The sequence below is a fragment of the Entelurus aequoreus genome, linkage group LG04, assembly GCF_033978785.1.
Source record: "Entelurus aequoreus isolate RoL-2023_Sb linkage group LG04, RoL_Eaeq_v1.1, whole genome shotgun sequence".
NCBI classification, from domain to species: domain Eukaryota; kingdom Metazoa; phylum Chordata; class Actinopteri; order Syngnathiformes; family Syngnathidae; genus Entelurus; species Entelurus aequoreus.
The window spans coordinates 48,590,551-48,617,777 of record NC_084734.1 but is presented as its reverse complement, the minus strand read 5'-3'; the positions used below and the strand labels follow the sequence as shown (position 1 = coordinate 48,617,777).

At 39.6% G+C, this 27,227-nt stretch overlaps 2 protein-coding genes across 2 annotated transcripts in view; both read left to right on the top strand.

Moving 5' to 3' along the window:
* Positions 1 to 7,941, top strand: part of nkain2 (sodium/potassium transporting ATPase interacting 2) — a 203,847-nt gene extending 195,906 nt beyond the window's left edge. Inside the window, exon 8 of the transcript XR_009825922.1 lies at positions 7,805 to 7,941. The gene's annotated coding sequence lies outside the window, so the exon portion shown is untranslated. The remainder of the gene's footprint in view (positions 1 to 7,804) is intronic.
* rnf217 (ring finger protein 217) lies at positions 171 to 26,371 on the top strand. The gene is made up of 7 exons (XM_062045064.1): positions 171 to 1,264; positions 7,805 to 8,026; positions 8,085 to 8,249; positions 9,955 to 10,052; positions 10,130 to 10,233; positions 16,917 to 16,988; positions 22,165 to 26,371. Exons 1-7 carry the CDS (start codon positions 407 to 409, stop codon positions 22,245 to 22,247), a joined length of 1,602 nt encoding a protein of 533 aa, XP_061901048.1. The 5' UTR covers positions 171 to 406; the 3' UTR covers positions 22,248 to 26,371.
* Positions 26,372 to 27,227: the final 856 nt, after the last annotated feature.

Genomic DNA, 27,227 nt, shown 5'->3' with positions numbered 1-27,227 from the left:
ATTAAATTATAATTAGGTTAGATATAATTATTGAATATGATTAAAATCAATAGTAAGATGACAAATTCTCTGTTAATATTTGAGTGGGACCCGGGCACCCCTGTAGTAGAAAAATTGGGCCCCCGATGTCAAAATGGTTGAGAACCCCTGCTTTAAACAAGTTGACGCTCGTAGGTATGCTGAGTAGTTTACTTCACTCTGCCCTCTGGCGGCCATCAGGAGTAGTGCGTGCGTTTACTTTGTGGTTTACGTCTGACGTCACAGCCCGGAATTGCGACGCTTTTGTTTTGTTTTGGTTTTGACTTTTTAGTTGGACTGTGAGGGCGACATGCGGCCGGGTGGGACCGGGACAAGCACCAGAAACCGAAGCCGAACACGGAATAAACGGGGAGGAAACTGACCGGTGATGGACGATGACGCTCCGATTCATCACAAAAAGCCGACTTTCACCGACGACAAGATGAAAGCGTCCAGCGAGCCGCCGGCCGGAAGTAGTAAAGTTGAATTGTCGCTGCGGAATTTGGACAGACGCCGTGCGAGCAAGGTGAACTTATCTCGGGCCGAGGAGGAAGAAGAAGAAGAGAAAGAAGACGAGGATGCGGAGGACAACAACAACAACAATTGCAACGGCGCGGCCAGGGGGGCGGGCATCGTGGAGCTCATTAGGGGGAGTCTGCTGGCATGGACGTCTCCTCTTGACCGCACCGGCACAGACGGTCGGATGCCGGGCGGCTCCGAGGGAGTCCTCGGTGACGCAACTGCCGCTTGCGACGCCTCAAGCCGCTACGAAGGCGAGCAGGAGCCGCACGGGAAACAGGGACACGCCGGAGTTCAAAACGAGCCTTCTTCTGCTGCTGTAACCTCTTCAAGCACTCGAGGGTTTGATCTAGTTTCACTTTTAGATCGAAGTGGGAATAATATCAGCCTGGGTGACTCTTCCAGCGTCACGGAGCACGTCTATTGCGCCGTCTACTGCATAGCTAACGACAGCGACGTTGCTGGTTTCGAACACCCAGACGACACGATAATTACAGCCGAACAAGACGCTGACAGTTCTGGGAACGAACTGGTTCTGCACACCACTGAGGACCTGGTGGACCCCTTGCGTGGAGCCGTCCGGCGGCTGTCAACACTGCAGACGGGTGCCCACGCAGCCCAAGCACAGCCGTGCCGGGTGTGCCTGGAGGAGAAAACAATCGCACCCTTGCCCTGCTGCAGGAAGCCGGTGTGTGATGACTGCTTGACCGTGTACGTCCGCTCCCAGGTGGGTAACAGGAGGAAGAAGGCGTGCAACGTGGGGGGTGTCACTCACTGTACAATGCCAAGGTCCACGTTCACCTTTAAATAAGTCACCTTTGGTATAACTAGTGAAGTGAACTATATTTATATAGCGCTTTTCTCTAGTGACTCAAAGCGCTCTTACATAGTGAAACCCAATATCTAAGTTACATTTTTAAACCAGTGTGGGTGGCACTGGGTAGTGTCTTGCCCAAGGACACAACAGCAGTGACTACGATGGCGGAAGCGGGGATCGAACCTGGAACCCTCAAGTTGCTGGCACGGCCGCTATGCCGTATTTTAAATTTTCCTGAGGGAACTCTCCCGAAGGAATCAATAAAGTACTATCTATCTATGCCGCCCCACATATATATATCCTCTGTGCTAAATTTAGCCTGTACGAGCACCACCGCCTCAAGTAAGCAAAAATCCTCATAGTAGAGAACGTTACATATAGAAGGGTACTACATACAGGACTGTCTCAGAAAATTAGAATATTGTGATAAAGTCCTTTATTTTCTGTAATGCAACTAAAAACATGAAAATGTCATACATTCTGGATTCATTGCACATCAACTGAAATATTGCAAGCCTTTTATTATTTTCATATTGCTGATTATGGCATACAGCTTAAGAAAACTCAAAAATCCCATCTCAAAAAATTAGAATATTTCCTCAGACCAAGTAAAAAATAAAGATTTATAACAGCAAAACAAAATCAAACATTTGAAAATGTTAATTAATGCACTCAGTACTTGGTTGGGAGTCCCTTTGCACGGATTACTGCACCAATGCGGCGTGGCATGGAGGCAATCAGCCTGTGGCATTGCTGAGGTGTTATGGATGCTTCAATAGCGGCCTTTAGCTCATTTGCATTATTGGGTCTGGTGTCTTTCAGCTTCTTCTTCACAATACCCCACAAATTATCTATGGGGTTCAGGTCAGGGGAGTTGGCAGGCCAATCGAGGACAGTAATGCCATGGTCTGTACACCAGTTACTGGTGGTTTTGGCACTGCTGGATCATGCTGGAAAATCAAATCATCATCTCAATAGACCTTTTCAACAAATGGAAGCATGTAGCCGTATTCCCATGGTCAAGCCACTCCTGAACTAAAGACAACGGAAGAAGCGTCTGACTTGGGCTATGGAAAAGACGCACTGAACAGTTGCAGAGAGGTCCAGAGTCCTATTTTCAGACGAAAGCAAGTTTTGTACTTCATTTGGAAGTCAAGGCGCTAGAGTCTGGAAGAAGGCTGGAGAGGAGCAAAATCCAAGTTGCTTGAAATCCAGTGTGAAGTTCCCACAGTCAGCAATGGTTTGGGGAGCCATGTCAGCTGCTGGTGTTGGTCCACTGTGTTTCATCAAGTCCAGAGTCAATGCAGCTGTGTACCAAGATATTTTAGAGCACTACGTGCTTCCATCTGTTGAAAAGCTGTATGGAGATGATGATTTCATTTTCCAGCATGATCCACTGTGCCAAAACCACCAGTAACTGGTGTACTGACCATGGCATTGTTGTCCTTGATTGACCTGCCAACTCCCCTGACCTGAACCCCATAGAGAATTTGTGGGGTATTGTGAAGAAGAAGCTGAAAGACATCAGACCCAATAATGCAAATGAGCTAACGGCCGCTATTGAAGCATCCTGGGCACCCATAACACTTCAGCAATGCCACACGCTGATTGCCTCCATGCCACGTCGCATTGATGCAGTAATCCGCGCAAGAGGATTCCCAACCAAGTACTGAGTGCATTAATTGACATTTTCAAATGTTTGATTTTGTTTTGCTGTTATAAATCTTTTTTTTTTTACTTGGTCTGAGGAAATATTCTAATTTTTTGAGATGGGATTTTTGAGTTTTCTTAAGCTGGATGCCATAATCAGCAATATTAAAATAATAAAAGGCTTGCAATATTTCAGTTGATGTGTAATGAATCCAGAATGTATGACATTTCCATGTTTTTAGTTTCATTACAGAAAATAAAGGACTTTATCTATATTTATGTACATCAGAGAATTGATTTCAAAATCCTCCTGCTCACATATAAATCACTACATGGTCTAGGGTCGAAGTATATCCCTGATATGCTCCCACTATATAAGCCCTCTAGATCACTGAGATCTTCTGAGATTAATCTGTTAGCGGTTCCCAGAGTAAACTCAAATCAAGGGAGCGCATCATTCAGTCACTATGCAACAAATAGCTGGAATAAACTTCCTGAAGATGTCAGACTCTCCCCAACTCTGACTACTTTTAAAACGAGACTGAAAACTTTTATGTTCACATTAGCTTTCAGCTAAATCTTTTAATCTTTTGACTTTTATTGTCCGCACTGATTTTATTTTTATTGTCTGCATTTTAATTTAGCTTTTATTTTCCTTCATTTCACTTTGTTGTCTGTGAAGCGCTTTGAGTCTGCCTTGTGTATGAAAAGCGCTATACAAATAAAGTTGCCTTGCCTTGCCTTGCCTTTATCACAATATTCAAATTTTCTGAGACAGTCCTGTATGTGTACCCTTTTCTTTCACCATTTCTGCCCGCTATTTTGCCGCTTGTGGCTAAACGGTAAATATATATATATATATATATATATATATATATATATATATATATATATATATATATATATATATATATATATATATATATATATATATATATATAAAAGCTTATACAAATAATAACAGAAGAAATTTAACAAATTAAAGAGAGTCTGTTTTTGTCAGACAATCTTTGAAACTCAGTAAAACTAAAATAATTATTCGGCATCAGCAGAAGAGAAAGTCAAACACAAATACAAATACAGTAGACATTGAAAGGATGAAATAAATCAACATTTTCAGGTGTAATAAATGATTAAATGAATTGGAAATCTTAAACAAAAAATATACAACATTACAAATAATTAAATAATGAATAAGGCAAAATATATTCTTTACTGCTGGCAAGTGTTACCATATTTGAGCTATTGTGTAGAAATTTGGGGAAATAATTACCTAAAGTACAATTCATTTACTAACCACGTTACAAACAAAGTCAGTCAGAATAATACATAATGTTGGATATAGAGATCATACAAACCATTTATTTGTGAATCAAAAATATTGAAGTTAAATGATTTGGTGCATTTGCAAACAGCTAAAATTATGTACAAAGCAAACTATAACCTGACACCCAAGAATGTACAACAATTGTTCTAAACTTTTCAACAAAGGAGGAGAAATATAACCTTAGTGAAAAAAAACATTTTGTATGCACGTACAAAACTTAAAACCTTTAGTATATCAGTACGTGGAATAAAAGTATGGAATGGATTACGCAAAACAGTCAAACAATGTACTGGACATAATCCAATTTAAGAAACAAAGTACAAGGAAAAAGAATCCTGATTAACATCTTGAATCTGATTGAAAATTTTGAATCTTATTGATCTCATTATGTGAATCATAACATTTAAAAGTATTTATTTAAGAGAATGGTTATATTTATTATTCATTCATTTAAGTTGTGTTACAAAATGACAACAGGAAGTGAACACGTGTTAGAACTTGCTTTGAAATGGAAAAGGGTTAGGATTGAATAAGATCTGCTTCTTCATACTCCCTTTCGGACATGTAAGGAGAAAATGAAAATATGTGATGTATCATGTTGTAAATGTATGCATGTTCGAAAAACACTTAAACCATAACCATAAAAAAAAAAGAAAAACATGTGTGCTTGTCCCTCATATGGATTGTGAATGATAGGCAAATTTTTAAAAAATTGCAGTTCCTCTTTAAAGACAAATATTTGTGTTTATATATTCTAATTAGTATAAACATTTCAGCCTTTGTTTTATCCCCGTTTTGCTCTATTTTAGATTTTTGCTGTTTTCTTTTCTTTTTTTCATTCCAGCTAATGCCCCCCAGGCTACACTTTGCCTTCCTAGTGAAAAAAGTAAAGCAGTGGAGTTTAAAGTGTTGCCAAACGGCAGTGGAGTGTCTCTAAGCTGTGTTTTCTTAGCACTTATAGAAGTGATAAAGATTGGCTTCCACGCTTCTGAAAGTTTTCTGCACGCTGTGCTAATGTACACCCCTGGGCTTGTGGTGGCAGACCTCCACTCTTACTTGTGAAGTGAATACTTTTGTGATCAGTAAATTAATGCATGAGGTAAGATACACCTCTCTATCACTTTCAGCGTGGGCCTCTACTCGCTAAATTTAGCAACCAAGTGGCTAAAGTGCATCACAGATAATTTCTGCTACGTCTTATTCTCCGGCAAAACAGACTGGTATGAGGTGTGTTGTGCTACACCTACTGCTATGCTGTAAACACCAAATTTGCATTTGATTTGTGACAGGTTTACACATACTAGTAACTACGGGTATTTTTTTTTTCAGAGAGCAGGTGTTTTTTTTCCGCTGACGCAGTGCTCACGGGCCGAGAATTGACACAACTCGCTGAGAAAAAAGTGTTGCATAGTATTCTGTACTGACGATACTGAAAAAGCAGGTATCCATGTTCGTTTGCGTGTTGGTATTGAAGTATCCATACTTTTGACAACTCTATTTAATAATCGTGTGTGCTGTAAGTGTTGCGTTGAAATATTCTGTGCTGTGGCGTGTAATCATGGAGCAGCACGTTAAGAATAATCACACATGACATCCGCTCTTGATTAGAAGCACAGAAAAAAACAACTGTTATGTTGTTCTCTGTCAGATTCTTTTGTAGCATGATAGCAGATATTTCCAGCACTCTTAACTGCCTTGCTTGTGGGCAAAGAAGACCCTTTGTTTCCGAGCCGGATGTCAAACCTTAATGGTCTTTTTAGGAAAAACAAATATACCTGGTACTTGAACACGGCATGAGTGGCAACACACATGTAGAAAACATAAACCTGTCCGACTAGTTCGGTGGCCAATTCTACCCACATGTAGCAGCTGTCATATCTGTCTACATGAGAGTTAAACAATGTGTTTGTGTTTTGGAGACAAGTGTTTCACTGTAGAATAATGGACGCACTTCACTCAGCGGTTTTTACCTCATAATAGCAGTCTTGTTTTTGTCTTACTTAGCAACATCAGAGGCAAAACATTCAGTTAGTGCAGGGGTCGGCAACCCAAAACGTTGAACAAGCCATATTGGACCAAAAACACACCAAAAAAATCTGTCTGGCGTCGCAACAAATTAAAAGCCTTATATAAGTGTTATAATGAAGGCAACACATGATGTAAGTGTCTATATTAGCTATATTAGCCTACTATCAAAGGCTGACGCAAATCTTCGTTGACAGAAATGTTCTATTATTTATTCTACACATTTTTGCAACATTGGAAATCATTAGTAAAATGGAGGCTTCTCACAGGATGAGATAACTTCTGGAAATTACTGGCTCAGAATGGCCAAAGGTATAGATGTGTGTGTCCAAGTTTAACGAATCGGCAGGCTGTCTTCTTCTAGTGGATTTATTACAATCTTTGCAAGCTGGTTAACGTTTGCTGTGGTCTGGAACAGCATGGTATACAAACAACTATCAGAAATGCAGCCAATATTACATACAGATAATGTGTCATGAGACATGCAAATATAAATTAAATACAAAGAGGACATAAAGAAAGGCAATTAAATGAGCTCAAATATACCTACAAACAAGGCATATTGATGCAATATGTACATACAGCTAGCCTAAATAGCGTGTTAGCATCAATTAGCTTGCAGTTGTGGATTGACCAAATATGCCTGATAAGCACTCCAGCAAATCAATAAAATCAATAAAGCTCACCTTTGTGCATTCACGCACAGCATAAAATGTTTGGTGGACAAAACGAGACAAAGAAGAAGTGGCATAAAACACGTCTTTCTGTGGCAGCATCTGGGTAAGTTGTACAAACTATGATTAGTTCAAGCATCGCTGAAATTAGTAGGACAAAACGGGGCTTGCCAAATACTCTCATCAGTGAAGCATGTATAACATAAACAGTGGGATTTCTAACAATTAGGAAGGTTTTCTGTCAAGTTTGTTCTCCTACAGAAAATATATTCAAACAAAACATATGTTTTTTTCTTCATCTTTTTCCATTTTCACACTTCTCTGAAAGAGGTCCAGGGAGCCACTAGGGCGGCGCTAAAGAGCCGTGGGTTGCTGACCCCCGAGTTAGTGTTAGTGTGATGCAGTACTGTTCTACAACCACTATACTATTAAAAAAGTCAAGTACAAGCTCTCTGATTGGCTATTCTGACTTTATGATCAATTAGCTTTAAAGACAGGATTTTGGATACAGCTCCTCCACTGAACCCCACTCAATGGTGCATGTGTTTGTAGCGAGCGTTCTTTAGACAGACGCAAGCTTTAACGACTCATATTTGTTATGGACTAATGAATGTGCCTCCAGACTTCCCCAGCCTTCCATTTATGGAGCATTTAATGGCATTATGGAGTGAATTATTAACCATTTCCCGTCAGGAAAGCTTCCAGTGTGTAATTGGGTCAATGCTTGTTGTCAGAATTCCAGTTTGTAGTGGCCACTCTTGTCGTGTCATTTAGGTGCAAGAGGCCAAGACTTCCATCCGCTGCCCTATCTCGGAGTGCAGCGGCCTGCTGGAGGACGCCCTGGTGGTGTCCCTCCTGGACAAAGAGGACGTGCTCAGGTATCGCTACTTCAAGGAGCTAAGTCAGCTGGATTCCAGCACCAAGCCCTGCCCGCGCTGCAAACACTTTACCTCACTCACGGTGCCCAGCCCCATCCGCTCTGAGCACAAGTACAAGGTGAGACCCAGCTTGTTGTCGGCCAGGCTAAAACGTGACGCTCTGTGGTTCTTCGTAGATCAAGTGCAGCAACTGCCAGTTTGTGTGGTGCTTCAGGTGTCACGCGCCCTGGCACCACAGAGTCAAATGTCGCGACTACCGCAAAGGCGACACGCTGCTGAAAAAATGGGCGAGCGCCATCGAGCGCGGCCAAAGAAACGCCCAGAAGTGTCCTAAGTGCAAGGTAAGAACTCAACCGGGTCTCGTCTTTGAGGTCTTTGATATGTCCTCCGATCAGAGGGCCGATTTTTCTTAAAATTTTTTCCCATTCCGAATTTTCTGTTTAATACAGAGCTCTGCAAGGGGAAGTTATCAGCTATATTGGATGCAGTAAATAATATTAGGAAAATATAAAAAATAAAAACGTTTGTAAAAGTATTATTTTTGTCAAAATAACCCAATATAATATATCTAGTATAGTATATAGTAAAACAACAGATAATCATTAAAAAAAGATTGAATGTTGTATTGTTAAGTTAACTTCTTTATACACTTGAAATAGTTAATAAATCATGTATAATAGCAACAGTTTGATTATGGAGCTTATTTAAAACAATTACAAAATGTATGCTGTTTATGTAATTTTCCCCTTTTATATTAGCTGAGATCCTGTCAGTCAAGCACAGCTAAAAAAACGAAGCAATCATGCTTCTACTTCAGCTGATGTAGTTTAAAGCACTGGTGCGCCAATGCAACTTTTTTCTTTCAATACGAAACCAATATTGGAACCTTGAATATAAACCAATAACGATATTGATCCGATACGATGTCAGCGGGGATCATTATTTTGCAGTGTGGAATGTTGGAAAAGATTTATTAAGTAAATTTCACTTGATCAAACTTTTTCTGTGATTTACTGTTTTGTAGGCATTAAAAACCATAACATATTTATTATTAACCATCTGGAGGGGACTTACGGTTTCTTTAAATTAAAGTGCTGTGGTAATTGTTTATAAAAAAATTTGGCGACACCAAGTGATCAAAATAATTCATCAAGTTAAATTAATGACACAGTTAGTTGAACGATGCGGACACGTTTGTTACTGAAGACTTTCTAACTCATTTCTGCCTCAGAGACTTTGTGTGTGTAAGTAATATGCAACTACAGTTATTTGATAATTGTTTATATTGACAAATGTGCTGTTTTAGACCGCAATGTTGTTCAGTGAAGGACATGTATTACATCACTAACTTGTGTGCTATTGTGTGCCTATCTGTTGTGTAGCTGCCAGCTCCTAGTAGCCTATAGCCTACAATGTTTACCTTTTTGTAAATGACTTGACTAAAATACGAGAAAAGACCAACCTTGTGTGCTTATTGGAGGACATTTAGATTGGCTGTCCAGCTTTGCGCAACTAAACACGCTGCAGGACTGCTTGTATCGGACATTTTACATGCAAACATCCTTGATTTTTGCTGATATTAAATCAATATTGATATAAAATCGGGACAGTCTTAATTTAAAGTAAAAAAACAGACAGGATGATGACTGACTTTTACTATTCCTTATCCTACGTAAGTACTTGATGCTCCTCCACTTATGTACGTAAAAAAAAGCACTGGTGATGTAGACAAAGATGATGGATGCTGTCTTCATAGGCCTACAGTTATGTCTGCACCGCACCACTAAAGAGAGAAAGAAATGACGCTAAATGTTTCCTAGCCGTGTCCTTAAGTGAACTTTAACTCCAGTGAGGAAGAGGGAGGGCCGACTTGTTGTCAAGTCCAGTAAATTGATGTCAGTTTGAGCACTTAACTGAGCATAATGCACACTGAATAGCTGGACATGATAGCTTTACTGTAGCTAAGTAGCAGAGAGACATTGAAGTATACTGATGCCTGCATTTTCATTAAAGTGTCTATGTGCATGTGTGTGTACGTGCGCACAGGTCCACATCCAACGCACGGAGGGATGTGATCACATGATATGTGGGCAGTGCTACACTAATTTCTGCTACCGCTGCGGCGAGCGATTCCATCGACTCAAGTAAAGAACATCCCTTTGTTGTTGTTTTTTAAATTTGATTTATTTTCCGTTGGTCTGACCTGAGATTTGCTGTCAAGGTTTTTCGGGGATCACTCCTCCAACCTCAGCGTGTTCGGCTGCAAATATGGATATCTGCCCAATAAGCCACATCTACGGCGGCTAATAAGAGGATCCATCTGCGGTCAGTGTGTGTGTGCGTGCTGTGCTGTGCTGTGCTGTGCTGTGCTGTGCTGTGCTGTGCTGTGCTGTGCTGTGCTGTGTTGTGCTTCCTATTTCCCAAGTTGCTGTGTTGTGCTGTGTTGTGCTTCCTATTTCCCAAGTCAAGTGCCCCCTTTTGACCAACATGTTCAGTACAAATATGTCTCTAAATTTAGTGTTCAAAGCTTCAGCTTTCAAGCGTACTTTCCTACAGTTCCTTTCATCGCTTGTTTTACATCTTTTTTAGCTTTCTGCGATGCAACAAAATTAAGGAAATGCATTGTAGCATACACTTTACTTGTTATCAAAGTTAATTTAGTTTTATTGTTAGTAGGGCTGTCAAACGATGAAAATATATCATTGCAATCACATTTTGTCTGTATTTAACTCGTGAAATTGACATCAAGTTTTGTATCTGTAATAAGTGTACCTTAAAGGGGAACTGCCCTTTTTAGGAATTTTGCCTATTGTTCACAATCATTATGAGAGGCAAGAACACACGTCTTTTTTTCAGGATTTTAAAGGTGATTAAAAAAAACTCTTGAAAGACTATAATGGTAGTCACCGTTGTATCCTTCAAAGCCCTCTAAAAAACTTCAAACCCTTCCAACGTTTTATGTACACACTGCAAGTCTATATATAACGTTGTAACAGACATGTTCATAACAATGTATAATATGTTCAATATTTACCGTATCTTGATCATTTTTAATCATTTCCGGGACTGATTTTTTCCGCGCATTGATTTCTGTTTCTAGAGCAGTGCACTCTGACTTCTGGCAACAAATGTGTGTTCCTACTTCCAAAATCAAACACCTTTTTTGTGTTCTAATCATGTCAGACAACGAAGACAACTATTTTTGGACAAATGAGTATTCACAACCTTATACTTTTTTAAGCTGAATATACTGCTGCTTATAGAAGCCAGCACGAAAAAGAGGGTGAGACGTTGGAGCAGACGGAAGCGGCGGGAGAGTGAGGTGAAATCGATTTTGATGCTAAAAATGTGGAACTTGGAGCCAAGCTATTTCGACATAAATGGATTGCTTACCCAGACCTGGCTGCAGAAAAATATTTAAGGGGGTGCATAAAATTTTTTCGAGGTGGCCCCTGCCAAAAATTGACTCCCGCCGCGGTAGCACGCACATTAGTTAAAGCTTTAATGCCGGCCTTTGTCTGTCCACAAAAGATTACTACATGTAGGACAAACTTTTTATATTAGTGGTTACCATAAGGATATGTTTGTAAAATTATTTAAACCTTTATTAAGTCCAAAAAATTTAAAAGTTGGCCATATTTATTGTATTAATTATAAAGGACCGTTTAGATCCAGTGTTGATGTGCTAAAACCTCTTTCTTGTTTAAAAGCTACATACAATATTAACTTACTTGTTCAAGCACATAATTAAAGGCCTACTGAAATGATTTTTTTTATTCAAACGGGGATAGCAGATCCATTCTATGTGTCATACATGATCATTTCGCGATATTGCCATATTTTTGCTGAAAGGATTTAGTAGAGAACATCGACGATAAAGTTCGCAACTTTTGGTCGCTGATTAAAAAAAGCCTTGCCTGTACCGGAAGTAGCGTGACGTCGCAGGTTGAAGGGCTCCTCACATTTCCCCATTGTTTTCAATGCAGCGAGAGCGATTCAGACCGAGAAAGCGACGATTACCCCATTAATTTGAGCGAGGATGAAAGATTTGTGGATGAGGATCGTGAGAGTGAAGGACTAGAGTGCAGTGCAGGACGTATCTTTTTTCGCTCTGACCGTAACTTAGGTAAAAGGGCTCATTGGATTCCACATTTTCTCCTTTTTCTATTGTGGATCACGGATTTGTATTTTAAACCACCTCGGATACTGTATCCTCTTGAAAATGAGAGTCGAGAACGCGAAATGGACATTCACAGTGACTTTTATCTCCACGACAATACATCGGTGAAGCACTTTAGCTACGGAGCTAACGTGATAGCATCGTGCTTAAATGCAGATAGAAACAAAAGAAATAAGCCCCTGACTGGAAGGATAGACAGAAGATCAACAATACTACTATCAGGAGACACCGAACCAAACACTGGACCTGTAACCACACGGTTAATGCTGTGCCGCCTGTCGAAGCCTAGCAATGCTGTTGCTAACGACGCCATTGAAACTAACTTAGCTACGGGACCTCGTCAGAGCTATGATAAAAACATTAGCGCACCACCTACGGCAGCCCTCATCTGCTCATCAACACCCGTGCTCACCTGCGTTGCAGCGATCGACGGCGCGACGAAGGACTTCACCCGATCATCGATGAGGTCGGCGGCTAGCGTCGGATAGCGCGTCTGCTATCCAACTCAAAGTCCTCCTGGTTGTGTTGCTGCAGCCAGCCGCTAATACACCGATCCCACCTACAGCTTTCTTCTTTGCAGTCTCCATTGTTCATTAAACAAATTGCAAAAGATTCACCAACACAGATGTCCAGAATACTGTGGAATATTGCGATGAAAACAGAGCTGTTTGTATTGTGATACAATGTGTCCGAATACTTCCGTTTCAACCATTGACGTCACGCGCAAACGTCATCATACATAGACGTTTTCAAACGGAAGTTTACCGGGAAATTTAAAATTGCACTTTATAAGTTAACCCGGCCGTATTGGCATGTGTTGCAATGTTAAGATTTCATCATTGATATATAAACTATCAGACTGCGTGGTCGGTAGTAGTGGGTTTCAGTAGGCCTTTAATTTTAAAGTGTTTAGATGTATTCATTAAATCAATGTATTCTTGGTTGCCAAAAGGTGATGCAAAGTAACATTTTGATATTGACACATCTCATTTGTGCATAAATTACTAGAATACCCTTAGGAGATGTGCAAGTGACATGTGTCACTATCAAAATGTAATTTTTTCATTTGGGGTTCATTTCAACTTTTTAAAGGGTACGTCCACACGTAAACAGTACAGTATATGTACTTCATTACCATATATGTAACTCTCTTGAATGAAAACCTCCAAACACTTGATTAATATTTACTATGTACATGAACAAATATCAGTTATTATTGTATGTAGCTTCTAAACAAGAAAAAGGTTTTAGCACATTAACATCGGATCCTTTACAATTGTATTATTACTATAGAAATGGCCAACTCTGTCATTTTTCAGACACGAGAAAGACTGAAATAATTTCAAACACATATCTTTACGATAACCACAACTATATGTATTTGTCCTACGATGTAGTTAGTAATCAGTTGTCTACAGAAGAAGCTTGAATGCGGTACACGCTTTTGCGGCGCGGCGGCGGGAATACATTTTTGACATGGAATCAGTTTTTGGCACAACACTGATAGCAGCAAAATATAGATTTGACTTACAGTTGTGTTGATGTCAGAATAGATGACTCGCTTGCCGATGACATCATAGCAGTAAAAATGTTCACTATCTCCCTGGTGTACAAATATTACATGTTAAAGCCACACATTTTGGTTTTGGCTGTGACTTCCCGCAAGGAAAACCATCTGATTTTCTCTCGCTCATACCTAACCTCAACCCCTCTTTCAATGTACGCCGTGTAAGAGCTGTTACTGGATATATTCCAAATTTGTCCCACCAATCAACGAGACAAAATTAAATATGATTGGATTTTGTTGGTCAACTTCTTTGTCTGGTATTTATACTTTTACTAACATGTCAGTTACTTGTTTTATCGTCTTAGTCAATGTGCTTTTGTTCTTATTTTTACCTGCTCTGATGTAAAAAAAATAAAACAAAATAAATAGCTTCCAGCCCAGAGCAGGAACGTCTTAATCTGTGGGCGGGCCCTACACCCCAAACCCTAACCCATGGGACTGTGCTTACCCAAAATCGACAGGAAACGTCCCTGGCAAGCTGGACCAGACAAACAAATGACACTATATATCGATCATGATACACACAGCAGCACGTCATGCGTGGTATTACAACTGTACTGCATACACCCTCTGGCTAGTTCATTTGTGTACAAACTTTACAGATACTGTAATATGACTGTTCATATTTTTCAGTCAGTACAGATTGGTGTCCTGTCGCAGTGTTGTGCATTACAAACTCGAACCGCATTTCGTGGTGATGTAGAAGCTAGCTTATCTCTTGCCGTAGTTAGCTTTTGCGGCCAACACAGAAGCACACAGATGTGTTACTACGATAGAAAAAGAGTTCCTCAGGGTTCGCCCTTACAATAACAATGTTGCTACAGCTTGGTTATTATACATGTTATGGAACGTAAATTAAGTTTTGTTGACGGTTATTGAATGCATTGTTAAAGTGATTTAGATGTAGAATCGATGGCTGTCATCAGCTGCATCGCGAGCCAACTAGAACAAGCCCATTTGGTATATGTTAGAATGCAAAAAAAACCAAAACCTTTTGTCTTTTTGTCTCTCATAAGGATTGTGAACGACAGGCATAATTCCAAGAAAAATGCAGTTCCCCTTTTAAGACCAATCATTTTTAAAAGTTTTTATTACAATCAACCTGGGACTTGAGCGTTTGTTTGTAAGATATGCTGTTTTTAAACAGCTCAACACAAATGGACACAGATAGTATTTTACACACACACACACACACACTTGAGTGCCTCCTCAGTGTTTATTACTGACAGTCATGCGGCCCCTCGTACTCCATAATATTGATCGGTAGCCGTCACGGCAACACAATCATCTTCCCAGCTTTGAATGTTTGACTTTTAACAGTGGTTAACTTCATTTTGCACTTTTGTAACAATTAGGAATGTTCAAACTTGAACATGTGACGTCTTTGTCGCTCATAAGGGAAGTTAAGTTAGTTTTTTCATTCTATTTACCGTATTTTCCAGACTATAAGCCGCTACTTTTTCCCCACGCTTTGTATCCTGCAGCTAATGAAACGGTGCAGCTATGTTACGGATTGTTCATCGCTAACAGCCATGTTTTGTATGCAACAATAGTTTTCATATAACACGGACAGAGACACAGAAAAGGTGTGTTATTGTTTTTTCTATGGCGCCATCTTTTTGATGAGTTGGCTCACTGCAGGTGCTGCGGGATGAAAATGTACTTCCTGTTTAGTGCTTTGAACCGGAAGTATAATCGTCAGCAGTGTTACTGCTCAAAAGGATTCTTCATCTATGACTCCAAGCAACATTTGGAAGTTTTACAATATAACTAAAACTATTCATACTTACTAAACGTCCCACGTGTGATGTCAGTAGGAGTGTTTTCATGCATATTTGTACGTGCTATCTTAATGTCAAAGTCAAATCAAGCTAGCATTAGCAAATATGCTAACACGATTTCAAGTGTTTGTGTTAGTATTATTAACTTATATTGGCATTCTTTTTGTATTGTTTCAGTTTTGTAAATTCACCAAAACGTCACTATGGAGTTAGTAACTTTGTTTAGCTGCGCTCGGTTCCACAGCCAGTGGGTGCATGACGATGAATTCTGTTTTGTTTGACCAGCCGTTTTACTGCAGTGTTACAGGCACTGTTTGGAAACTATTAAGGTATGTTAATAAACATTTACAAATATTTTGTACTAGTATATATACAGTTGCGATCAAAAGTTTACATACACTTGTAAAGAACATAATGTCATGGCTGTCTTGAGTTTCCAAAAATTTCTACAACTCTTATGTTTTTGTAATAGAGTGATTGGAGCACATACTTGTTGGTCCCAAAAAACATTCATGAAGTTTGGTTCTTTTATGAATTTATTATGGGTCTACTGAAAATGTGACCAAATCTGCTGGGTCAAAAGTATACATACAGCAATGTTAATATTTGGTTACATGTCCCTTGGCAAGTTTCACTGCAATAAGACGCTTCTGGGTGAATTTTTGACAACTCCTCTTGACAAAATTGGTGCAGTTCAGCTAAATTTGTTGTTTTTCTGACATGGACTTGTTTCTTCAGCATTGTCCACACGTTTAAGTCAGGACTTTGGGAAGGCCATTCTAAAACCTTAATTCTATCTTGATTTAGCCATTCCTTTACCACTTTTGACGTGTATTTTGGTTCATTGTCCTGCTGGAACACCCAACTGTGCCCAAGACCCAACCTCCGGGCTGATGATTTTAGGTTGTCCTGAAGAATTTCGATGTAATCCTAATTTTTCCATCCATCCATCCATCCATCCATCTTCTTCCGCTTATCCCTCCTTTTTCATTGTCCCATTTAAAGCACCAGTTCCATTGGCAGCAAAACAGGCCCAGAGCATAAAGCTACCTCCACCATATTGCTGGGTATTGTGGCCAAACAGCTAAATTTTTGCTTCATCTGACATGACATAGACAAAGATAAAACCTTCTGGAGGACAATCCTGAAGAAACAAGTCAATGTCAGAAAACCAACAAATTTAGCTGAACTGGAACAATTTTGTCAAGAGGAGTGGTCAAAAATTAAACCAAAGCTTGTGGATGGCTACCAAAATCGCCTTATTTTTCACAGTGTGGAAAATACGGTACTCTTCAAATGACTTAAAACATTTCCTGTAAATAAAAGTATTTATAGTGGCGACTGGTTTGACCCTGGAACAGACTATTTAAATTTCCACATTTAAAGGCTTGTTCAGCCTGCGAGGTTCCACTGTGTGAGTCTTTCATGCGTTTGTTGATTTATTGGTAGTGAAGACGTGTTGTTGTTTTTCTTGTTTCAGGCTTGAAGGTGCTGGTCGCTCCAGTGGTCATCTCATTGGTCCTGGTCTTTGGCGCTCTGGCACTGGTCATAGGTAACATATTCTTCCATCCTTATTTAGCTCAAGAAAACAAGGAGTTATTGGAGGTGGGTGATGATTGGCTAGAGGTTGGAATGTACTATAATCACTAAGCGCCAAGTAGTTTTTGGTTTTTTTCTTTTGTCAAAGCTACACATTTACTTAACTTGAATCATGCTTTAGAGAGCATGAGAAAGTGTATTTGCCCATGTTGTGATTCATGAAGAAGTATATTGTACAACGCAACCAATGTTGTAAGAGCGCTGAAGAAACAAACTGCTGAGTCAGCATTAATAGCGCAATTCAGAAGTTTTTACACCAGCAGCTGAAGAGCAACATTTTATAGTGCATGGCTGGATAAAACTGTTGATGCTGACAACTCTTACTTCTCATGTCGCTTCTGCCATCTTGTGGGGTTGATTAAAAAAACGTTATTAGGAGGCTGCCTACAGCCACAGTTGGTAATACCAATGTTTTTTCCTAATTGGTAGGGGTGTATCAGTACATGAATTATTAAATGCACACATATAGTATTGTAATTATCATTCCAGCCTTTTGTTTCGTCAGCCTTATCCTCACACATTTTTCATCTGATTCAAACTATTCCACTTTCAAAACCTTCAGTTTATTCATAACACACAAGCTACCATTTTTTCCCCAAAACACTTAACAGGAATTCCACATTTTCCAGGAAATATTTTCCCAAAGGGTTCCAATCAGGATTATATGCTGCTGATTCCAATAGTGATATAGTCGGCCAGTAGCAAAACCGATCACATTATTTGAATCAAAACTTACTTGACTATTTATTTATGAGAACTTTATTTATTGTTTATTTATGTCACTAATATGTATTTACATACTCATTTATCTATTTGTTTGTTTAGTTACTCATGTATTTATTTATTCACTGTTGTGTTACAGATTGAGTGCAAATGAATGTGTTAGAAATTACTATGACACAAAAAAAGGGTAGGATTAAATCAGCTCTGCTTCTTCCTACTTCTTTTTAGACATGTTTAAACAAAAAAATTGGAAACGTGATAAATCATATTGTAATTTTACAGTGCATCCGGAAAGTATTTACAGCGCTTCACTTTTTACAAATTTTTTAATGTTACAGCCTTATTCCAAAATGGAATAAATTAATGTTTGTCCTCAAAATTCTACAGACCGTACCCCATAATGACAATGTGAAGTTTGATTTTAAAATTTGCAAATGTATTAAAAAGTTTAAAAAATCACATGTACATAAGTATTCACAGCCTTTGCTCAATACTTTGTTGATGCACCTTTGTCAGCAATTACAGCCTCAAGTCTTTTTGAATACGATGCCACAAGCTTGGCACATCTAAATTTGGGTAGTTTCGCCCATTCATCTTTGCAGCACATTTTAAGCTCCATTGGGTTGGATGGGAAGTGTTGGCTTTCATCCATTATGTCTCTGTACATTGCTGCATTCATCTTTCCCTCTATCCTGACTCGTCTCCCAGTTCCTGCTAATGAAAAACACCCCTACGGTATGATGCTGCCACCACCATGCTTCACTGTAGGGATGGCATTGGCTATGTGATGAGTGGTGCCTGGTTTCCTCCAAACATGACACCTGGCATTCATGCCAAAGAGTTTATTATTTTACTTATCAGACCAGAAAATTTTGTTTCTTGTGGTCTTAGAGTATTTCAGGTGCATTTTGGCAAACTTTTTACTAAGAAATGGCTTCCGTCTGGCCACTCTAACATACAGGCCTGGGGCCGTACTTATCAAGTTTCTCAGAATTACTCCTAAGAAGTCTGCTAACAGTTGACTTAAGAGTAAATAAATTATTCGCTGAAAGCTGCACTTAAAAGTTAGTTATCAAGCGTCTTACTCACACTTTCAGCGAAGTGTAGGACTGAATCTTAAGTGTCACACTCAGAGCTGAATTACGACATTACTATGTGCCGTAAATGGAATTTTAGGTGACGTCATTTCTGTGTCCATAGAAATGACCAATCACGGAAGGGAATCCGTTGTCTAAGAATAAAGAAATATCTTGGAAATATTTAAGTGGACAATGGGAGTGTATATTTTGACAATAAACTACAAAATAATACAAAACAAACTAGTCCCCGCCGGCACTCACGCTACCGCTCCCTCTCTTCTGTCGCCCACACACTCACTGACGTCACTCACCTCACGGCCACACACATACGCTACTGTCATAACATTTTCTTTCCAATTCATTAATTAGGCAACTAATTTGAAACTGGTGTGGGTGGCTCTATATATACTAGCCCACTGCAGACACATGCAGAAATCAACATGGAATCGAAAAGTATTAAATCTGTGACAAAAATAATACCCGCTCTGTCTAAACGATACCGTTTGATCAGCTGCTCGTCATCAAACAAATCCAGAACATCGTTCCGCTCCCTGAATGTTCGCGCACGTCTCTCTCGCCTCAGTGCCATCCCCTGCTGGCAACTCCTAACCACTTAAGACACCTCTGAAGGTCTCTTAAATATCGTGGAGAGTAGGAGTGATTCTTAGACTTAAGAACGTTGATAAAAAGCTTTTATTCTTAAGTTTGAGAGTAGGACTAAATTTCGCAAATTCTCAGGACTTAAGTGTAAAATGGCACTCTAAGAAGCTTGATAAGTACGGCCCCTGGTTGGTAGATTGCTGCAGAGGAATGCTTTAGCTCTGAAAGAGTGGCCATCCGGTTCTTGGTCCCCTCCCTGACTAGACTGAGGTGAATTCAGCAATGTACAGAGACATCCTGGATGAAAACTAACACTTCCCAACCAACCTGATGGAGATTGAGAGGTGCTGCAAAGAGGAATAGACAAAACTGCCCAAAGATAGGTGTGCCACGGATGTGGCATTGTATTCAAAAATAATTGAGGCTGTAATTGCTGCCAAAGGTGCATCAACAAAGCATTGAGCAAAGGCTGTGAATACTTATGTACCGTACATGTGATTTTTTTTTTTCATACACATACATTTGCAAAAAATGTATTGAAAAATGTTTTAGTTTGTCATTATGGGGTATTGTCTGTCGAATTTTGAGGACAAAAATGAATCTAATCCATTTTGGAATGAGGTTGTAACATACCACAATGTGAAAAAAATTAAGCGCTGTGGATACTTTCCAGATACACGGTATATACAGTACATGTTTGACATAAACTAACACCATGATATGGAGGTTAATTAGTGTCTTTATTACAAAAGCTTTTTTTGACACTGAATTTATGCAACTTAATTTTTTGCATTTGAATTTAGTGAACTGAATTTTTCTTACATCCAATTATGCTGACAATTTAATTGAGAAAAAAAACACTGTCTTAAAATTAATTGTACAAATATTCAGTGTAAAAACATTCAGTGCTTAAAATTTCAGTGTCGAAAAATTTGCTACTTCAAAAAGAAAGACTCACTGTCAGTAAAGTTTATTAATTTACAATTCATTGCGGACCGCTGACTATTTTCAAACCATAGAAATGATTCCCATGGGTATAATTTGTGCTTTTGAGTGACATTCTATACAGAACTCTGCTTCATGCAGATCAGGCACGAGCAGAGTGGGCAGGGCTTTTTTACGTAGCAGCAAGTGTTAGATGAAGGCAGATTTCTATAGCAAAGTTTTGCAGAACAGTGATATTATATCAAATATGTGGATGTTTTTTACTCTTTGCGTTTATGTTTTTCCGTGTTTGTTGCATCATTGTTGGTTTTGCTCGATTATAAAAGATGTCAACCAAGGTTGTCTGGGAAGTAGAGGAGCAACGTTCATATACTCTCAATAGTTAGTGTTTTATTGTACATAGTTAATATTGTAAATCCCACATTGTATATTTTTATGTACATTCTGACTGTCATATAATTCAGTAAAAAAAAACTTAAGTTCATTCCATTTTTAAGATGGTCTGTTTAGTTTTTTACTGAAAAAGACACTAAAAATGTACATGAAAATACACAATGTGGGATTTTCAATACTAACTATGAACAATAAAACACTGAATATTGAGAATATATGAATGTTGCTTCTCTACTGCAGATCACCTTGGTCGACATATTTTATAATCAAGCAAGAGCAACAAAGATGCAACAAACATCGCGAAAAATAAAGGCAAAATTATTTTTAAAATATCCACTTTTTCGACATAATATCACTGTTCTGCACAACTTTGTTGTAGAAATCTGACTCCGTCTGACACTTGCGTTTGGGAGGTCTCAGGCTTGTTGCTGCCCCGCCCACTCTGCCCGTGCCTCGTCTGCATGAAGCAGCACTTCCTATGGTCACCGTAGTAACCCATATGTCACTCAAAAGTGCACATTCTAACCATTGGAATCATTTCTATAGTTTGAAAACATCCTCCTGGCTAATCCTAGTTTTCATCCGTTGTGTCCTTGAGCAAGACACTTCACCCTTGCTCCTGATGGGTCGTGGTTAGGGCATGGCAGCTCCCCCCATCAGTGTGTGAATGTGTGTGTGAACGGGTGAATGTGGAAATAGTGTCAAAGCGCTTTGAGTACTTTGAAGGTAGAAAAGTGCTATACAAGTATAACCCATTTACCATTTACATCAAACATGCTAACTGTTAGCATGTTAACATTAGCATACTAGGTTTTTAGCTAATTTTTCAGGTACATTGCTCAAAGTCAAACATTTTGATTTTTCACGCATGCTAACCTTTTGCATGCTAACCTTTTGCACGCTAACGTTAGCGTGTCAGTGTTTTGCAGACATACACTTAAGAGGCATATATTTTGTTACTGGCTAAGTCCTGTTAGCATTTCAGTTCGGCTTTGGTTTTTCAGCATTGCATTTTGTAGTTTCTGAAAGCACTTTATGTATTACGCTTTATGTAATTAGAGCAGCTTTTTGTTGGAACGTGTTGGATCGTTCTGTCTGATTTTTGTTTACTTTATATAATGAACGCTTATGAATATGGACTACCTTGTTCAAAATAAATCCTGTCTGGGGAAAAAAACATACATCCATAATCGTGATAATTGTTTTGACAATTGAGTGGTATTTGAATCATAAGAGAATGGTAAGATTGCACACCCCTATTATTAAAGACCCTGGCGGTTATTTGCTTTTGTAGTACCCAGACTCTGTGGTAATTGAGCAGATGCGGTAATAGGAGCATTTATTGTATGTTTCCTATATGTTCTTAGCCATATATGTTCATGTTTGCAGGTGTGATAGGGTTTCCCATCTACTATGTGTGCAAGAAGAGGAAGAAGCAGCGCTTTACAGCTATATCTTTTTCGACGGCCTGACATTGAGTGCACCACAGGAGCATCTCTTCAGGGTCATCCAAGTTACCTGGACCACCACTCACAAACAAGACCAGGAATGGCCTCACTACGGGATATTGCACTTTTGCACTTTTTTTTTTCCAAATCCACGCTTGACATTCATTTAATCAAACTGAGGAGAAGCAGGTTTGTTGCCACCTGCACGATTGATCTACGATTGGCTGACATTTGGAAGAGGTGGGAATGTTTTGACAAGAAATGAGCGCCCTGGAGAGGGGACTGGAGGTATGATAAAGAACAAAAATATCCACATAATAGTGAACAGTAATTTATGCAACAGTTGAAACTATGTGTGAGTGTGCATGTCCACACCCTGCATGTCAGCACGTGTGCAGCATCATCAAAAACAAAACCAAGGTGTCGACCTGTCGCGTTGTGCCAAAACAAACTGCCTAAATGTTTTGCGCTAAATCTGCTCCCGCTTTACTTTTCCTTATCTGTGGCAGGATGCTCATGTCCAAATGTCTTTTCTTATTGCCAAAGATTGCTGGAAGCTTTTAACCTTCCCTATCAAGCCACACACTTTTCCACATTCTAGTAACATAAAAGACGTCATGCTTGTCTCGCTGAACACGCCATTGTTCTCAAACATGAAAATCCACCGCTCTATATTTGGAAACGCAGGTGTGAAATACGGAGGACATAAAATTCCACCTGTATTCACTATTGACTTCCGTGTAGAAAAGGCTAATGTGCCCAAGAATATGAGGGCCACCCTGGAAAAAAAGCTATAAAAATGTTGTTCCCGCAAAGTTAAGACGATATTTTATGATTTTTATTAAATCAGTGCTGCAAAGTGGGAAAAGAGACACTATACAAAGGAAACTAATCGGAAAATAATGACAAAATCTTCGAATTAAGTCGAGATATTATGAGAAATTACAAAATTGCTAGGAAAAAAGTAATGTTACCCAAAAAATGTATTACAGTGTTAAAACTAATTTTTGATATTGCAATAATTAAGTTGTAATGCAATGAATAGGTTGTATAGTCTTAATGTTACAGGAATAAAGGTTTGTTGCAAGAATAAAGTCCTGATATTACAAGAGTAAAAGTTGGTTACGTTGGAATAAAGAATGTGACAAATGTGATAAGAATGTCACGTTGCGAAGAATTAAGTTGCAATACAAAGAATACGTTTGGATGCTGATAAAATAGTTTAATGTTAAATGTGTCATATTATGATTTTTTTTTAAACACTTCCAAGTGTTCTAAATAACATGTAATAGTGGTTCTTTGGTAAAAATCCTGCATAGATTATGTTTTACAGACGGTTTTCAAGCCGCTTTCTCTTCAGGATACGCCATTTTGTGGGTGGTTTTGTTTACGTGCCTCCACTTTGACTGCGTCTTCTCCCCGCCAGCCATGTTGTAGTTGTTAGCGCTTCCACATGGAGTCTACTTTGAGGATGCATGTGCATGTTCGAGCCAGTCTGCCCCACAACAAGAGGGTAGAGAAAAAGAAAGAACTTGTTGCGTAGCTCGTGCATAGCTCTTCGGGTAAATGTATACCATATATGAATATGTCCGCTGACGTGACCAGTGTTAAAAACGTCACAAAGTGGGCAAATTCCAAACAGCTCGTTTAGAGGAAGTATGAAGGAAGGCAAGATTGTTTAATACAATTTATCTTGTTTTAAAATTTACGAGACTTAAGCAGATTCCAAATACACAAAAACAGATACCAATAGGTAAGAAAAGTTAATTTTACATAATATGGCCCCTTTAAGTAAAACATTCGGGAGAAATATATTAGAAAAAACATGCAATCTTTTAATAAAGTTGTAATAGTCGGGCTCAAAAGGTTCAAATGTTAAGATAGATTTGTTATCTTGTGATAATATAGTCAGAATGTTACAAAAGAGGTTGTGGTGTTACAAGAATATAGTCGCAATATTACGGGGGGGAAAAAGTTTGTTACAAAATAGTCTTTTTTTATGAGAAAAAAAAAGTTGGTAATGATGGAATAAAGTCGTGATGTTGCAAGAATTATTTTGTAATACAAAGAATAACTTGGAATGTCAGAAAAATATTTAATAATTAATGTTAGGTCAAATCAGGAAAAATATGTTGAAATAAAAAGATGCAATATTTTAATAAAGTTGTAATCTTACGAGAATAAAGTTTAAATATTAAAATGGAGTTGCAGTCTTGCGATAATATAGTCATTTTGTTACAAAATAAGTTGTGTTACAAGAATATAGTCATTATATTAGGAGGGAAAAAGGTGGTTGCAAGAAAAAAATCCTGATATTCTAGTCCCGATTTTTCGAGAAGAAAAGTTGGTAACAATGGAAAAAAGTTGTGATACAAAGAATAAGGTCAAATGTGATTAAAAAAAATAAGTAAGTTGAGATAAAAAAACATTAAATGAAAACATCGGTAAAAATACATTTGAATAAAAAGATGCAGTCCTTCAATAAACTTGGGGTGTTACGAGAATAAAGCTATAATATTCAGGGGGCGAAAAGTTGTAATAGTTAAAGTTAAATGTTAAAGTACCAATTATTGTCTCACACACACTAGGTGTGGTGAGATTATCCTCTGCATTTGACCCATCACCCTCACCCCGTGGGAGGTGAGGAGAGCAGTGAGCAGCAGCGGTGGCCACGCCCCGGTAATCAATTTTGGTGATTTAACCCCCAATTCCAACCCTTGATGCTGAGTGCCAAGCAGGGAGGTAATGGCTCCCATTTTTATAGTCTTTGGTATGACTCGGCCGGGGTTTGAACTCACAACCTACCCATGTCAGGGCAGACACTCTACTACGCCACTGAGCAGTAAAACTGAGTTGTGATCTTTCAATAATATTTTCATGAAAAATAGTCCTAATTTTAGGAGATAAAGTTATGAGAGAATAATGCCAAGGCAAAGTTATCAAGTTACAAAAACATTCTGACATCACAAGATTAAACAGTATTTGTAATATTATGAATAAAATGTTACATGTGGTCACGTTACTATTAAAGTTTGTCTACGCTCATACTATGACTTTAATCTTGTATCATTGGTGTTTATCTCGTAATTTTGTTTGAAAAAATAAGACAATACACATAATTTTTGTACATTATTCCCATAATTCCTGTTTTGTTGATATTAGTTTCATTTCCCATGGGGCCCTCATGCTGTTTATCAGACTTTTTTTTTTATATAGGAATAAGTTCAGTGTCATGTCAATTTGAAGGCTGCTGGTTTCTATTGGCTAGATGTTACCTTTGACCTATTTTAGTTACATAATGTTTCAAGTGTGCCTTATAGCCCCCAACACTGATGCAACATGCAAGGCATCAATTTGTTGATCATGTGACACCAAGACACCATTATTAAATATGGGGTTAATATTGACAAGTATTCACTTCACAGGGTAAATATTAATATTCACAGCATTCAGTTGTGCTGAAACTATTCAGAATCAGAATCAGAATCAGAATCGTTTTATTGCCATTGTTTGAGAACGGGTTCACAAACTAGGAATTTTTCTTGGTGCAAACGTGCGACATAAAACACATATAACACATATTTGGTATAAAAAAGAGCTGTGACTGAGCTATCAGATAGACTTAGAAGGGATTCAAGGAATTCAAGGCGCTGCTGTTAGGAGTTATTGTTCATTTGCCTGATGGCCGAGGGGAAAAAACTGTTCAGGTGGCGGGAGGTGTGGGTCTGGATGGAGCGTAGTCTCCTGCCTGAGGGAAGAGGGGAGAATAGCATGTGTCCAGGGTGAGAAGAGTCAGCTGTGATCCGACCCACACGCCTCCTGGTCCTGGAGGAGAACAAGTCCTGGAGGGATGGGAGCTTGCAGCCAATCACCTTCTCAGCAGCACGTACGATGCGCTGCAATCTATTCTTATCCTGGACTGTGGCGCCGGGGAACCACACTGTGATGGAGGAGGTCAGGATGGACTTTATGATGGCTGAGTAAAACTGCACCAGCATTTCTGTCGGCACCTTAAGTTTCCTCAGCTGCCGCAGGAAGTACATCCTCTGCTGGGCTTTCTTGATGAGGGAGCTGATGGTCGGCTCCCACTTGAGGTCCTGGGTGATGGTGGTGCCCAAGAAACGGAAGGAGTCCACAATGGGGACAGGGGTGGGAGAGTCAATCAGGGTGAGGGGGGATGGTGGGGCTGTGACTTTCCTGAAGTTCATGATCATCTCCACTGTTTTCTGGGCGTTCAGCTCCAGGTTGTTGAGGCTGCACCAGGACGTCAGCCGGCCCACCTCTCTCCTGTAGGCGGACTCATCGCCATTCGAGATGAGCCCGATGAGCAGTTTTACGGATTGGTGACTGGAGGTGCAGCAGTTTGTATACAGGGAGAAGAGCCAGGGGGAGAGTACACAGCCCTGAGGAGTACCAGTGTTTGTGGTTCGACTGTCCGAGACAATCTTCCCCAGCCGTACGTGCTGTCTTCGGTCCGCCAGGAAGTCATTAATCCAACTGCAGAGGGAGTTGGGCACGCTGAGCTGGTAGAACTTGTCTCGTAGCAGTCCAGGGAGGATGGTGTTGAGGGCAGAGCTGAAGTCCACAAACAGGATCCTAGCGTAGGTTCCTGGGGAGTCCAGATGCTCCAGGACGAAGTGGAGGGCCAGGTTCACTGCATCATCCACAGACCTGTTGGCTCTGTAGGCGAACTGCAGTGGGTCCAGGAGGGGGGCGGTGATGTCCTTGAGGTGGCAAAGGACCAAGCGCTCAAAGGACTTCATGACCACAGACGTCAGCGCGACCGGCCTGTAGTCATTTAGTCCTGTGATCCGTGCTTTCTTGGGGACAGGGACAATGGTAGAGGTCTTAAAGCAGGACGGCACACGGCATAGCTCCAGAGAGGTGTTAAAAATGTCAGTGAAGACAGGAGCCAGCTGGTCCGCACAGTGTCTGAGTGTGGAGGGGGAGACACCATCCGGCCCGGGGGCCTTCCGCGTATTCAGCTTCAAGAACTGCCGGCGT